The 17,106-nt window shown below is 40.7% G+C and overlaps 1 protein-coding gene across 14 annotated transcripts in view; it reads right to left on the bottom strand.

The window, feature by feature from the left end:
• Positions 1-495: 495 nt before the first annotated feature.
• Positions 496-17,106, bottom strand: part of osp (myosin phosphatase Rho interacting protein outspread) — a 600,580-nt gene continuing 583,969 nt past the window's right edge. For 13 of the 14 annotated variants that reach the window (XM_076182079.1, XM_076182084.1, XM_076182083.1 and 10 more), the window contains one exon: positions 496-1,618. In XM_076182079.1, the coding sequence (XP_076038194.1) occupies positions 1,455-1,618 (164 nt within the window). In that variant the 3' untranslated portion in view covers positions 496-1,454. The remainder of the gene's footprint in view (positions 1,619-17,106) is intronic. The other variant, XM_076182087.1, reaches the window with a different exon arrangement.

Here is a 17,106-nt window from a genome sequence, read left to right as displayed (position 1 = left end):
CTATCCCTGCTGTAATCATCAGGATGGTCTTATTAAATTATCCAAGATGTCCAGTTGGTTGGTACTCTGGGAGTTCAAGGAGGCGAGAGGGAGGAATGGGGTAGGTTAGGAAAGAAATGTGGCATCAAGCATGCGGGTTATATGTTGAATTTCTGTCCACGTATGCACACTGAAAAAGTTCTGTTAAGAGCGAAACGTTAGTGAATAAAAACTCTAACAATTCTCGGTGTTTATGTCACCACCCTATCACTCATTTTGTCATCTTTCCTTCATTATATATATGTATTTACCTAGTTGTATTTTACAGGACTAGAGCTATGCTCATAGCGACCCATTTTTGTATCTCTCCACACCCAGTCTATTCTTAAAATCATGTATAGTGTATGTGTGTTTTTGTATGAGTATGTATATCTATATACATATACATATTATATATACATATATATATATATATATATATATATATATATATATATATATATATATATATATATATATAAATTTTTTTCTTCTGAAGTAAAAATGACAAACTAGATACTAAAAATTCACTGCCCAGCTCTAATTACTCTGAGCTGCATAATGTAATGCAGAAATTCTAAACACTTCTCTGTTCAATACTATTTCATGATTTTACAGATGACTATATACAAAGCCACTTTTCTATAATTTAGGTTAAATTCATTATTACTAGGGTGTTTTGTGCCTATGATATTTACTTATTTGGCATTACCTCCATGATGTTATAAATTTGGCAATAATTATTTTCTGCTGAACATGTGGAAATATACAAGAATCTTGCACTTCACTGTCCTTTTACAAAATATGTTCCTGCTGGCATCATTTTATTCTATTCCTTTCACACTGACAGGGACTCAGGATGTGCAGCCTTTGTAACAAGAAATTATTACAAGGAGAATGCTATAACCTTTGTGATGAGGATTTTATTCCCCTATGTTTGACCTAAGGACTTCTAAAGGAAGGTTTCTGTGCCATTTTGAGCCACAATGAGATCTAGAAGCTTGGACTGCAGACAATCTTGAAAAGGAGGTACATGCCCACTTTTCCCTCGAGGAATTTACACTCTCCTTCAAGACAGCACCTACTTCTGATAGGTCCCACATAACATTTGCACTGCCGTTATGATTAAGCTCCACATGCAGCTTCTTGGGCCCAAAGGTAATTTTTGCATAGTATACCATTATCCTGTCAGAACAGAAGCTGCCATAATAAACCAAGACCATTCTGAAAGACATTTTTAAACTTGTTTCATTACATTTATATTTCATATCACCACATGGATCTCCACACCCATTTCCCTTTGTGACTTCTCTTTTCCTCCTTTGCTTCATGTTTACATTCTCCACAGCATTTTTTTTCTATTATTTTGTTGCTTCTGGTGAACACAGAGTATTCATTTTTTTTTTCTTTCTTACATTTTTCAGTTATACCTTGACTCACATTGCTGTCTCAAACACTTTCTTCCTTGATGCTACCATGCCTGCCAAAGGAGATGGAAGATCTGTAACAGGTGCTGGCCCTACTCCAGTTTGAGAGGGTCCCATCGATAAAAGAGAAGTGAATCCCATAAGACGTGGACAACTAGGTGATCTTCTTAATTCTGAAAATCACCAAAGCACAGCTATATAACACATGATAATAAATAACCATTTTCAATTTCTACACTATTTCCTATTAAGCAAGGTAGCTATAAAGGGAAGAGAAAACCTTCATTCCCTTCACCCCCATGTTACAAATCCCTTTCACTCCCAACTTAACCATGAGAAAACTGAACATTACTTCCCCAGAAGTACTGCAGTTATTGAAGATATTGTTACTGTTGATTAGCCCGGTGTCAGTGAGCCAACTTGTTGATGCAGTGGTTAGCACTTCAAGTTCTAAGTCTTGAGTTTGAACCATGGTCCCTGGCAGCTTTCACTAGTAGTACAAGCCAATGTCCCTTTGACCATTGAGAAAAGGTGCGTGCATAGGTGTGTGTTTTTACCTAGTTTTTACCTAGTTGTATTTCTTTCCCTCCACTCATTAAATTTTTCCTTAAATTTGCTTATTTTGATAGCCTGATTTAAATCTTTATTCAACTTGTTCCATAAGTCTATACATCTATATGGAAAGCTATACTTCCTAACATTTTTCAAACAAGTTTGCTTTTTCATATTTTTTTTTACTATAACCTTTTGTTTTTTCATCCCACCCCAGCAAATCTTCTGTTTATTTTCTCCAATATTTTCCTCTGATCTGAACGTCATTATCATGTGTCACATGATGTGCAATGTATTATGTAATGATGTATCACATAATGTATTATATAAATTATTATGTAAATTGTTATGTAATATTCAGTTCATCTGCATATCTACAAACTATGTTATGAAACATATTTATGAAATATACGATGTAATGTTCATGCTCAATGTTTCGTGGGCCATCATATATTTCACATGGAATTAGTCACAATTAGCTTAAGATATTACAAATATATGGTAAGATGTAGGACTATAGAAGAACTTTGATGATTTGGTTTAACATCACAAACTCCCCCCTATTGAGAGGCTAGGACGGTGTCCCCTATAGTGGACTTTGTACATGCATACATATATATACCAAATGTTTTTTCCCCATTTCAAGGGAGGTAGCCAATACACAAAGGCATAAAAACTATTCCCACCCATTCCATCCCCAATACACTCCACTCCCCTCCACCCTCTACCCTCCCTCTCATCTTGACACTTCCTGGATGACAGGTGTAAGAGGCCGGTGGATGGAGGTAGACATTTGGGTAGATCGAGGGGTAGGTGAAACGATATGTAAATTGTATTTGGTTGTTATGATACAATGGCCGACTGCAAGTTGCAGAGTTACCGTCTTATGTTCTAAACATTGTAGGCACTGACGTTACAAAATGTAAACATGAAGTCGTTCTGCTACGACAAACTGCTTGCATAAACAATATCGCTTGAGACAGTATAACAGTCTTTCTGATTGAAGAATAAGGTGGAGAAAAATTATTGGTGCATGGAGGTAAAGTCATGCCCTTAAAGGGTGGTACTTATTTGAAAAGTAAAAAGATACTGGTTGAATTTAATAGTGACGTCGGAGCAGAGGTGGCTTGGTGGGATGAACAGGGATCCTGGGTGGGAGTCCCTTAGTGTAGCTTGAAGAACCAAGTGTACTACTTAGAAGAAAAGAAGATAAGAAAACTATATCTCCATTTTAATTCAACCCATCAAGAAACTTTAATAACTGATTATAGAAGATTTGGTGGAAACATACTTAAGAGAGGGAGGAGGCATGGGGCCTACGGATGAATAACACAAGTGACTAAGTGTTAGTGGCAGCGATATAACAGCCTATTCAAATATTTATTGATACAGGATCTGTAGTCAATGTTATAACAAGTACAGTTTTAAACCAGTTAAAACCAGGAGTGAAAATCTTGGAACCAATCCATTACTCATTGCAAGGAGTAACTGGAAATTAGTTAAAAACATTAGGTAAGGTTGAATTAGAAGTTATTTTATATACAAATGAACATTTGCACATTCCAGTGATAGTTGTAGAAGAATCTATTTTTCCAGATTTATTGATAGGATTTGCAACTATGAGAAAAGAGAACATGGTGATATGTCCAGCTGATTTAGGGATCTTAGTGAAATCACAGTTAATCCCATTTTTAAATCAACCAGTGACAGGAATCAATAAATCCCTAGACATAGATAAGAAAGATAACAATTTTACCTTAGATAACGAGGCTGAGCAGTCCAGACCAACAGAAAGTAAAGCCTAATATAGCGAACCCAATTCAGATGTCCAAGAAATCCCAGAAATTACTAATTCCTCAACTACAAATGAAGCCTTGCAAATTGTGGATGGTGGCGTAATAAAGTGGACATTATTTCACTCCAGAGCAATTAATAGGGTAGATGTGCAGTTGTTGTTATTGTTGTTGTCACTCCCTAGACTGTCTGTCCGAGCAGTCCCATCTCCCCATGGAATGCTACAGCCGAAACTGGGTTTTCCCACAAATCCTTTATAGAGTGTATGTTGTGTTGTTTGCGTGCATGATTGTGTATAATGCAGTCTTCCATTATGTGTTGTATGGTATGGGGTGAAGTGTTACATTCTGGGCAGCTGTTCACAATGCGGTCATCCAGCCTCTTTTGGTAGCTTAGAAGTGCTGGGTGGTGGCCGCACTGCAGTCTGGCCAGGTGGACTCTGTCCTTTCGTGGGAGAGAGGATTCAGAAGGGTGGATATCAGGGGGTCTGGCATGCAGCAGTGTGTTGTCTTTCAGTGTGTTAATGGAGCGGTGAGTGATATGATTATGAATATGTTTCCGGAGGCTGGTATTTGGTGGTTGTGGAGGAAGAGAAGAGAGTATCTGTGTGTGATACAGGTCTTTGGGTGTTGTTTTAATGTTTCTTGGTGTGTGTGGGTGTTCTGCTATGTAGTGTAGCGGGTGTGATGTGTTTGTGGTGGCTGCGGCAAGTGTTTGTGTGCCTCTCATGTTGAGATGGTCCTTGACTTTGAGGACTTTTGTTTCATGGTGTAAATGGTCTGTAGGTGTTGTATTTGTGCAGCCTGTAATTGTTTTTAGGGCTTTGTTTTGTATGATTTGAAGGGTGCTGTGGTGTGTCTCACTGAGATTAGGAGCCCATGCAGGACTCGCATAATTCATCACTGAGCGTATGCATTATTTGTATATTATTGTATTAGTTTCTTTGTTTTGTCCAAATGTTGTTCCAGTGATTGACTTAAGTGCGTTAAGTCTAGGTGTGCATTTGTTTTTTATGTTTGTGATGTGTTGTTTGAAAGACATGGATGTATCGTATGTCACACCAAGAATTTTCGGTGTGTTTGTGTGTGGTATTAGAGTGTTGTTGATGTAGAGATGAGGTATGTATTTGTGTTCTTTTGTCCAGTTGGTGAGAAGTGTTGCTGTAGATTTGGTTGGAGCTATTTTGAGTCTGTGATGTATCAAGGTATGGATGGATTATTTCTGAAGCTTTGTCTGTGTTACAATGTGTGCATGTGATTGTTATGTCATCTGCGTAGGAAGAGATTTGTATTTCTGAGGTGTCTGGTGTGGGTAAGTCATGTAATTTACCTAGTTGTATTTAACTAGTTGTATTTTGCGGGAAGGGGAGCTATGCTCGTGATGTCCCGCCATTGTATCTCGCAGTGTCTAGTTTGTTTTTAAACTCATGAATGGTTTTTGCGCATACCATTTCATTATCCAGTTTGTTCCAAGTGTCCAAAACTCTATGTGGAAAACTGTTTTTCTTCAGTTCTCTTCTATAGCTATGTTTTTTTATTTTCTTTCCATGTCCTCTTGTGTTTCTTTTGTCCCAGTTAAGTAAGTTCTCTCTATCAAGTATCTCTGTGCCTTTCATGATTCTGTAGATGGTCAATAGGTCACCACTCTCTCTTCTTTGCTCCAGTGTCGGTAGCTCCAGTTTAGCCAATCTCTCCTCGTATGATAGGTTTGCAAGTGCAGGTGCCATTTTTGTAGCTGCTCTTTGGATTCTTTCTATTTTTTTTATATTCTTTTTGGTACTGGGGGACCACAATGTCGCCGCATACTCTAATCTAGGCCTTATCAATGTAACCAATATTTTTTTTATCATGTCTTCATCCAAGTATGTAAATGCCACTTTTATTGATCTTAGCAAGTTGTAGGTCTCCCTGACAATTTTGTTAATCTGTATATCATAGGACAAGTCGTTTGTGATAATTACACCCAAATCTTTTTCGGATCCTACTTTCTTTACTTCCTTGGTTCCAATTGTATATTTTCCTGATATTCTGTTTTTGCTTTTTCCAAACTCCATTATGCTACACTTCTTAGTATTAAAGTCCACTTTCCATTTCTGACTCCAGTTCCATACCCTATTTAGGTCTTCTTGCAGTGCTTCACAGTCCTTATCAGTTTCTACTTTCCTTAACAGTTTGGCGTCATCAGCAAAGAAGCTCATGTAGCAGTTCACGTCCTCGTCCATGTCATTCATATAGATAGCAAACATTATTGGTGCCAGTACAGATCCTTGCGGTACTCCACTGTATGTATAGATTAAAGAGCGTGCGGTTGAAAGGAGTCACTGTAGACTCTGAAATTTTAACCCTCCCAGAATCAATTAGATTAAAAGGTTTGAAATTGGACTCAGGGATTTATAAGTCAAATAAGAACATAGTAGAAATATTAATTATTAATACTTTAAACAAAGATATAGTTTTAGGGAAAGGTACACAAATAGGATGTTTTCAGGTGTGTACTAAACCCATCAAGATTTTAAATGAGAGTAGTGAGGAGGTGGAATTACCAATTTCATCAATCTGTTCAGTTCAAGAAGAAATAGAATTAAGAAAGAAATACAAGCATCAATTAGATTCTACTAATTGCCCTGAGTTGGATGTTGTGAAGCACAATAAAGCAATTGCTTTGCCAGGGGACCTAAACAACTGTTTTAAAACTTCAGTTTAAATTAAAACCACAAACATGGCCTGTTTACATACCCATTTTTTCTCAATGTCAAGAAATTCCATGCCAATTTCTACTATAATTCCAAATTTGCTCAGTGGAGTAGATATATCATCACACTTACATTGTACTGGAATATCTTCTATGTGCACTACTTTCAACTGTTTTATATTACTATCAGTATTTGGTGGTGTCAAAGAAGAGTCTTTTTTCGAGCCTGAGCTTGGGATTTTTCTGCATCTTGACCGCAATGAGGGTGACTTTACTGGGGGTGGTTCCCCAGTCAGGTGGATGTGAGGCAAACTATTTTTAGGGCACCTTTTCTAGCCCCCTCCCCATGTGGGGTGAGCAGAGTGGATCCTGAACAGGGCTGCTCAGTCATGTGGGTAGCTGCCGAGCTGTGATGTTGCCTCCATCCCATCACAGAACGACTATCTTGCCCACACCGCCTTATGTGTGGTTCGTGACTAGAGGCTCCCATCGCCATAGGACTTTTTTTTTTTTTTTTTTTTGTGATTATGAATGAAAAGTTTGACTTATAATGATTGTACATGAAAGTTGTTACTGGGAGGTTTCAAAATTTGGCCATGTCATCAGGAGGGTCAATCATGATACAATAAAAGGGGTAGAAAGTTGGGCGAGGGGAAGAGAAGATAATGGGTGGGTAAGAAATGTAGGTATAAAAGCCTATTCAGCAACGGTCGAGGCTATGTCGTACTGAAAGTCATGGGTAGTTGGTCCCCAGTATGCTACTGACATTGGCCGTCCCCATACCCTCCATGTGGAGGCAAGAGCCTGGGGTCACTCCCCTGCATAATAGAGCGGCTCCAGGGGAGGCACATTAGGGGATAAATCACCAAGCATTGTTTCTTGGAGACAAATAGCAGACACATCATGTTCTTTAAAGAGAATCTGAACCTACTCTCAATGAGAATTAAAACCTTGAATATTCCATTGAATTGTAGACATAATACTGTTTTCTTTTTCTTTTTTGGGTCTACTGGTCTGGGAAGAGAAGTTTGGGAGAGAGAGGGTCTACAAGATGGTTTTTTTTTTCTACTTTCTTGGCTTTCGCGGGTGGTTTCCTCCTCTCTGACAATGGTCCGACAGATGTTGATGTAGAGTCTGAATTATTAGCTCCTTTCTTAGATTGCATATCACAATATGGGGAAGAAGATGGAGATGAGGGTGGACTGTGGAGTCTTTTACTGCGCACAGCTTCAGACTCCATAGCTTTGCTTCTGTGCACCTCAACTGAGTGAGGCACACCAGTCAGTGATCCCTTTATTGGGGAGCCCCCCCAAGTTTGGAAGGTTGATTGATTGAGAGGAGGCTTTATTGAAGGAACCCTGTGAGGTTTCAGCAATGGGGACTTTACGTGCCCCTCCAGATGGGGCAGAAGACATTCCCACAACAAGGGATGAGAGAACTTCTGCAGAGGAGTGTTGAGAAGTACTGTACTAGAATTTCCAAGTTGTGGAGAAGAACGATTAACAGCAGAATTCGTATTTGTATTTGTTTTCTATTAGATTCCAGAGTTGGTTGATCCTCATTGCTTCTGTGCACCTCTACTGAGTGAGGCACACTCGTCACCAATCCCTCTACTAGGGAGTCCCCCAAGTCTGGAAGAGAGATTGCCTGAGAGGAGGCTTCATTGGAAGAGGCCTGTGAGGTTTCAACAATAGAAACCTTAGGTGCCCCTCCAGATGGGGCAGGGGACACCCCTTCAACAAGGGGTGAGGAAACCTCCGCAGAGAAGGATTGAGAAGTACTAGAAATTCCAAGTTGAGAAGAAGGAAGACGATTAGATTTGATAGTAACACTTTTACACTGAGGCTTGGGTTTAGTGTTAACAGAAGAATTCATATTGGCATTTTTATTTCTATTGGGTTCTATAATTGGCTGATCCACTTTACCATTTGTTTTAACATCATTGTATCTTTTGGAATTAGTAGTCTTATAAATTACACAGTTCTTATCCCTGGCATTATGCTCTTCTTTACAATTTATACAAACTGTTGGGTGGGAACAGTCCCCATGTTCAGGCTGAGCACATATCAAACAGTTTGTCCCTTGCACATCTGCGGGAAAGATGGCCAAAACCATAGCAATTAACCTCTTCACTCTGGGGCACATCGCACGTCTGGCAGCATTAGCTGCCCGACGTGCCATGTTGCGTCATAATAATCGCATTATAAAAAATAAAGTCAGTGCTCAATCGTTCATTCTCTTTCACCCGTGAATTTTGATAATCATAGAAAATATGATGAAGCAAGTTTAGAGAGAATGGAGGTTATGTAGGTACGACTACAATATAATCAAGACGCCAACGTCGGCATCATCGCGTACCCACTTGCTCCTCATGAAGCCTACGTAGGCGTCACCGTATGGAAGTGGTTAAAGCACTGAAGGGGACGGGGCTTAAACTGCTTCACATAAACAATCTCTTTTTCTATCTCTACATAATGAGGTAGATCTTCACCACAAAAACTTAGGATAATCATAGAAGAACGAGGGATTTTAAAAACCTTCCAAACATTTGTTGGGCACATTTCTAATATTTCTTCTTCCTCAAAGTCATGGAGATCTCTATTAAAAATTATCCCTTTGGCATAACTAAAGGTATAGTGGAGTTTAACTTCTTTAATGTCTGATTTCTGTCTCAAGTTAAGCACCATGGCAGCTTGTTCATAAGACCTTACATGAATTAAGAAGGAATTTCTTCCAAATCGTGATACCTGCGAGTTAGTCAAATTACCAGAGCCAAGGTGACTCTTCAAGAATCTTCTAAACTTGAAGAAGTTAGCATGTTCCTTTGCAAGAGTGATAATAAGCCACTTAGCTGGATTGGGAGGCCTCTGCACACTTTCCTTCCTTTCCTCTACTGGGTTTTCTGAATAAAAGATATCCAGGTTAGGTGGCACTCTAGCAACAAGTTGGGCCGAAGATTCATTTTCTTTGGAATTATCATAATCCAAGCAGCCAGCTGCAGCATCTTGATTAGAAAGAAATGAGTTCCAGACTAGCCAAGCTTTAAAGTTGTCAGTCAGTTTAACCCTGATCTCTTTAATTGGTCCAAATTTACAGAACTCTTCATGTAAGTCAATATAACTCTTATCAAGAGAGACATATTTTAAATGTAAGACTATGACTATTAGGGGCAATATGTGAGCTATTTATAGGTTTCTGAGTATCTTAAGATGTTTTCGTCACTTCAGAATCCATTCCAATTGTAAGTTTCTGGGCTACAGAATTATCTGTCAATGAAATCTTAGTATTTTTACCGAAGTCTTTCTTTAAGCCGAAGTCACCAACTGGGGGTTTTACTTTTGCCGAGTCAATATTGTCAACATTAGCATTGGCAATATTAGGAGAAGGATCGGGAGGTTTAGGAGGAGGATCAGGTAGTGGTGGAGCTTTAGAATGTACAGTTTGAACAGCCACCATGATAGGGCCGCACCATATATTAAGAAAGAAAGATCAATTCATAGAAGATACTGCAGTTGCCTGATCCCTCAACCAATAGAAGAAAAGTCTCTGCAGAGTCTGGAAGTTCCAGAAACAACTATTTACACATGCAGGGCCTCGGGGGTGAATTAGAGACTTTATCAACCCGGAAGTTTGTCCTCTTTTGTTTTGTCCCATTTAGGATGGGTCCGGCGTAGTCACTCTGCATGTGTACTGGATAGGGAGAAAGGAAGTTGGCAGCCTAGTACCTACCTCGCAAACATGCATTCCCCAGTCGGTGAGCTTTCGGCCCTCACAGGGAGTAGTGACCTCGCGGTATACATTCCCACTTGAACTGGGTCCAGACATGTAGCTTGGGAGGCACCAAGATACCAGAACCTTCCTTAACAAGTATTAGAGAAAGATGGTGAAAAAGGAGAGTAGGGTAGCAAATATGAAGGGTAGGGATAGGGGAATTCACAAAGGAAAAGGGTGAGGGATCCCCTATCTATTCACTACCCCAAATACCTCATTCAAAAACAACTGTCATAGGGTGAGGGCGGCAAATCCTATGAGCATTCCAGTCCATGGTCAAAGACAAGCTAGGGTTGTCAACAAAATCTTTTGACTCAGTTTTCATCTGGTGGCTTAGGGCTGACCTCTCCAGTATGGTTGCACCTAGCTGGCACAGCTCAGCCCGTCCTTGCTACACGCAACCCCCCCCCCCCACTACATCAAAGTACTGGGCCTCGTGGGGGGGGGGAGAGAAATTTTTCTCACATACTACCTCACCCCCAATCCCCCCACCCATTCCACCTCATGCATCACATCAATTATACACAACCATTTTCCATTCACCCATCCTTCCTCAACAGACATTCCCCTCTTCCCAAAAGCCCTTTTTATTCCATCCATCCACCTCATCCTAGGTTGCCCCCTCATGTTCACACCCTCCACATCTGCCTTCCATACCTCTTTTACTAGTCTTTCTTCACTCATTCTTTCCATTTGTCCAAACCATCCCAATACTCTTTCATCCACCCTATCTCCCAACTCCCTTACCATCCCCATTCTCCTCCTCACCTCCTCAAATCTCAGTCTATCCAGCCTATTAACCCCTATCATACTTCTCAGACACCTCATTTCAAACACATTCAAACTCCTTCTCTCTTTCTCTCTTATGTTCCATGTTTCTGTCCCATCTACAGAATCATGAAGGGCACAGAAATACTCGATAGAGAGGACTTGTTAAACTGGGACAAGAGAAGCACAAGAGGACATGTAAAGAAAATAAAAAAACATAGCTATAGAAGAGATCTGAGGAAAAACAGTTTTCTACATGTGGTAGACACTTGGAAGAAACTGGACAATGAAATAGTGTACGCAAAAACCATTCATGAGTTTAAGAGCAAACTAGACACCGAGATACAAAGGCGGGACACCATGAGCGTAGCTCCCCTTCCCGCAAAATACAATTAGGTAAATACAATCTCCTCCTAGCATCCATTCCCAAATGTCTATTTCTCATTACAATTTTTAATCCCCCAAGGCATTTACTAGCTTCTCTCAATCTACATTCTACCTCCACCTCCACTCCACCCTTTCCTGCCACATTCACACCCAAGTATCTAAAACTATCCACTTCCTCCAGTCACTCTCCCTTAATGCTCACTTCCAGTCTGCTGCCACTTTCACCCCTTGTCCATCTCATCACCTTACTTTTACCCACATTTATCTTCAACTTTCTTCTTTCACACACTCTCCCAAACTCTGTCACTAACTTCCTCAATCCCTCCTCTGATCCTGCAAGCACAGTGTTGTCTGCAAACAACAGCTGGCTCACCTCCCACTTTTCTCCATTTTTTTTTTAACCATCTCCAATCCCTCACCCACTACCCTTGCATTTACCTCTCGCACCACACCATCCATTTATAAATTGAACTGCCAGGGCGACATAATACATCCCTGATGAAGTCCCACCTTTACCTCAAACCACTCACTCTCTCCATTTCTAATCTTGACACATGCTCTACTACTCTCATAAAAACTCTTGACAGCTCCTAAAAGCTTTCCTCCTATCCCATATATCTGCATAACCTCCCACAGTGCCTTCCTGTCTACCTTGTCATATGCCTTTTCCAGATCCATAAAAACCCAAAATACATCCTTACCATTTCCTTTAGCTTTCTCACATATCTGTCTTACCACAAAAATCTGATCTACGCAACCTCTACCTGTCCTAAATCCACACTGTTCCTCACCAATTACTTCCTCTCTTCCTCTCCTAATACTCTCAATCAAGATCCTCTTATAAGCCTTCCCAACTACACTTAACAAGCTAATCCCTCTGAAACTACTACACTCACACTTATCCCCTTTTCTCTTGTACATTGGAACTATACAGGCACTCCTCCAGTCCTCTGGCACTCTACCCTCTCTCCAACAAACATTAAATAACCTCACCAGCCAGTCCTCCATCACTGTACCTCCTTTTTTCAGACATTCTGCATGGCATCCATCCAGACCAGGTGCCTTACCTGCTCTCATCATCTTAACAACTCCCTTCACTTCATCCTTCCTTATTTCTCTAACATTTCCTTCACTTATCACGGTCATTTTCGTAGCATTTCCCACTGCAGCTATCGTTCCCTCCCTATCCTCCTTCACATTTAGCAACTCCATAAAATAATCTGCCCATCTTCCTCTTACTGCCTTCTCTTCCATCATCATTTCTCCATCTGAACATTTTACCTTTTCTTCTCTACTTGATTTGCCTCCTCTTCCTCTCTTAATTTTTTTCCAAAACATCTCCTTTATTACTTTCAAGATTTTCTGTCATACTCTTACCCAATTTCACATCTGTTCTCCTCTTTGCCTCCTTTACCTTGTGCTTTACTTCTCTTTTCTTTTCTTTGTACCTCTCATATGACTCCCTCATCCTATTTTGTAACCAATCTGTGAAAGCTCGCTTATTCTCTTCTACAACCTTCTTTGTTTCCTCATCCCACCATTCACTACCCTTCCTTCTATTTCCTCCCATCCTTCTTGTTCCACACACCATCTTTGCACACTTTGTGACTCCCTCCTTGAACCATCCCCATTCCTCCTCCACTCCTAGCTCTACTCTATCCTTCACTCCCTCCCACTCCTCTCTCAGCTTCTTGTACTCCTTCACCTTTTCATTTTCATTTAAAGAGTTCACTCTAAGCACCTCCCTACCTTTTGTCCTTTTCCTCTTTCTCCATCTATCCTCCACTTTCAACTTACCTTCCACCAAAAAATGATCTGATATTCCCCCACTCTCTCCCGTTAGAACATGTACATCCTTAACCACTTCCATACGGTGACGCCTACGTAGGCGGCATGAAGAGCAAGTGGGTACACGATGATGCCGACATCAACATCTTGATTATATTTATTGTAGTCGAGAGGAAGAGGAGGCGAATCAAGTAGGGAAGAAAAGGTAAAAGGTACAGATGGAGAGTTGATAATGGAAGAGATGGCAGTGAGGGGAAGATGGGCAGAATATTTTAGGGAGTTGCTGAATGTGAAGGAGGATAGGGAAGGAAAGATAGCTGCAGTGGGAAATGCGAAGAAAATGAGAGTGAGTGAGGAGAATGGAGGAGAAATAAGGAAGGATGAGGTGAAGGCAGCTGTAAAGATGATGAAAGCAGGTAAGGCACCTGGTCTGGATGGATGTCATGCAGAATGTCTGAAAAAGGGAGGTGCAGTGATGGTGGACTGGTTGGTGAGGTTATTAAATGTTTGCTGGAGAGAGGGTAGAGTACCGGAGGACTGGAGTAGTGCCTGTATAGTTCCTCTTTACAAGGGAAAAGGGGACAAGTGTGAATGTAGTAGTTTCAGAGGGATTAGCCTGTTGAGTGTAGTAGGGAAGGCTTATGGGAGGATCTTAATTGAGAGGATTAGGAGAGGAACAGAGGGAGTAATTGGTGAGGAACAGTGTGGATTTAGGACGGGTAGAGGTTGTGTAGATCAGATCTTTGTGGTAAGACAGATATGTGAGAAAGCTATAGGAAAGGGGAAGGATGTTTTTTGGGCTTTCATGGATCTGGAAAAGACTTATGATAGGGTAGACAGAAAGGCACTGTGGGAGGTTATGCAGATTTATGGGATAGGAGGAAAGCTTTTGGGAGCTGTCAAGAGTTATGAGAGTAGTAGAGCATGTGTTAGGATTAGAAATGGAGAGAGTGAGTGGTTTGAAGTAAAGGTGGGACTTCGTCAAGGATGCGTTATGTCGCCCTGGCTGTTCAACTTATACATGGATGGGGTGGTGCGAGAGGTGAATGCTAGGGTAGTGAGTCAGGGATTGGAGATGGTTAAAGAAAATGGAGAAAAGTGGGAGGTGAGCCAGCTGTTGTTTGCGGACGACACTGCGCTTGTGGCAGGGTCAGAGGAGGGATTGAGGAAGCTGGTGGCAGAGTTTGGGAGAGTATGTGATAGAAGAAAGCTAAAGATAAATGTGGGTAAAAGTAAGGTGATGAGATGTACAAGGGGTGAAAGTGCCAGTAGACTGGAAGTGAACATTAAGGGAGAGCGACTGGAGGAAGTGGATAGTTTTAGATACTTGGGTGCAAGTGTAGCAGGAAAAGGTGGAGTGAAGGTGGAGGTAGAATGTAGATTGAGAGAAGCGAGTAAATGCCTTGGTGGATTAAAGAGTGTAATGAGGAATAGACATTTGGGAATGGATGCGAAGAGGAGACTGTATGAAGGAGTGATTGTGCCAACAGCACTGTATGGGGCAGAAACGTGGAACATAAGAGAAGAAGAGAGAAGGAGTTTGAATGTGTTTGAGATGAGGTGTCTGAGAAGTATGGTGGGGGTTACTAGGCTGGATAGAGTGAGAAATGAGGAGGTGAGGAGAACAGGGGTGAAAAAGGATTTGGGAGATAGGGTTGATGAAAGAATATTAGGATGGTTTGGACACATGGAAAGAATGAGTGAAGAAAGACTAGTAAAAGAGGTATGGAAGGCAGATGTGGAGGGAGTGAACATGAGGGGACGTTCTAGGATGAGGTGGATGGATGGGGTGAAGGGGGCTTTGGGGAAGAGGGGAATGTCTGTTGAGGAAGGAAGGGAGAGGACGGAAGACAGAGGTGAGTGGAGAATGGTTGTATATGGATGATGTTGTGACTGCATGAGGAGGAATGGGCGGGGAAGTGGGGGGTGGGGTAGTATGTGTGAGTAAATTTTGACGCAGCCCGAAGGGATTTCTCCCCGTCCTCGCCTTATATGCAAAGGGGGACGGAGAGGGGGGGTCGCCGATTAAATGAAGCGGCCTCGCTGTGGATGTACTGTGTCTTGCGACACTGCTTCTGACCCAGGGCGGTGGGCAGGGTGCAGGGATGACCCGTCATCCAGGAGGTGCTCAGATGAGAGGAAGGGTGGGAGGGGTGTGGAGTGTATTTAGGGATGAAATGGGTGGGAGTGTTTTTATGCCTATCCCTTTTTGGCTACCTCCCTTGGAAGGGGGAAAAAGCCTTGGTATATGTATGTATGTACCTAAGTAACTTCCATTCTCTCTAAACTGGCTTCATCATATTTTCTATGGTTATCAAAATACACGGGTGAAAGAGAACAAACGTTTGAGCACTGACTTTATTTTTTATAATGTGATTATTATGACGCAACATCGCACGTCTGGCAGCTAATGCTGCCAGACGTGCGATGTGCCCCAGAGTGAAGAGGTTAACTCTTCTTATTATACTCCTATCTACCACTACATAGTCCATTAATGCTCTATAGGTAATAGTGGACTTTGTAGCATGGAATTTAATTAACTATGCCCTTAGTTAATCTCACCCCAAGCAGGATTCTAATCACTATTATCTTGATCTCCGTCACAAGTAACAGCGCCCTAATTTAGCCACAGAACCTCCCAAGGAGAAAATGACATGAAGCTGTGTCAGAGGAACACAAGAATTGGTCTCTACATGACCCAGGGTCAGAGGCTGGGAACAAAGATGCCACAGAGAAGTAGTGCAATCAATATACACGAGAATAATTTCATGCAGAATTTAGACAAGTAACGAATGATAATTTGTAAAGCTTCCTCACACAAAATAAAGATGCAAGACAAATGTGTGAAGGCAGGTAAATAGGAAAATAAACTAGGCTTATAGATTTAGGCTTTTTGGCCTCTATGCTCTTGGCACATGCAAGTGCCACACATATGAAGAGGGTTGCATGCTAGTTCTCTCTTTCATGCCCTTGTTCTCAACCCCTGTAATATTATCACAAGTTTATTTGTATTATTTGTAGGTAACGGTAGTTATACATTTTGCACTTTGCCTATATTTCACTCATGAGAAAGAAGGAATTAACTGATATAAAAGGGAATATAGGCACACTGGCATTGGATTGACAGTAAATCAAGAAACAACACCAGATTGCGACATCATGTCATCTCTATATTTACAATGTGGGAAGCCCTAGTTTTTTCAATCTTTCCTCATATTCTTTGTCATTTAGACCAGGACCATTTGGGTTGATGCTCTTTGTACTATTTTTCATATATCTTTCTTTAGGTGTGGTGACAATACCACTAATGCATATTCCAATCTAGGACAAATCAGACTTTCACTTATTTTCTTCATCATATCCTCTTCCATGTAGTCAAATGCTACTACAAAATTTTTCAGCATATGTATGAGTTTCTGACAACTGATCATCTCTGATAATGATACCTAAATCTTTTTCTTCCTTTGCCTTTGCAAATTATTAATTTTCCATTTCATATCTTCTCACTGATCCTTTTCATTATTTCCAAGATATTACATTTTTGTATTGAAATAAATTTTTCACCTTATCTAGGTCTTCTTGTAACAATTTGCAATCCTCTTCATTTTTTACTTGCTTCATTATCTGCAATTAAGTTTGCATAGCTATCTATTCCATTCATGTCATTTATATACAACAAGAACATTACAGATGCCAGAACCCCTCTGGTACTATAATAGTCTCTCCTTTCCTGTCCAACTTTTTATCTTTTTCTAATGTTCTCATAACTTAAAAAAATATTTTTACCCACTTCAGTATTTACCTAGTGGTATTTTCCTAGTTGTATTTCACAGGAAGGGGAGCTATGCTCATGGTGTCCCGTCTTCACATCTCGTTTTACCTAGACCGTTTTTAAATTTGTTTATCGTTT

The sequence above is a fragment of the Oratosquilla oratoria genome, unplaced genomic scaffold (genome assembly GCF_046742065.1).
Source record: "Oratosquilla oratoria isolate Oo_2021 unplaced genomic scaffold, ASM4674206v1 SCAFFOLD50, whole genome shotgun sequence".
NCBI lineage: Eukaryota > Metazoa > Arthropoda > Malacostraca > Stomatopoda > Squillidae > Oratosquilla > Oratosquilla oratoria.
Note: the sequence above shows the minus strand (reverse complement) of the source record. Positions and strands in the feature narration are given on the sequence as shown.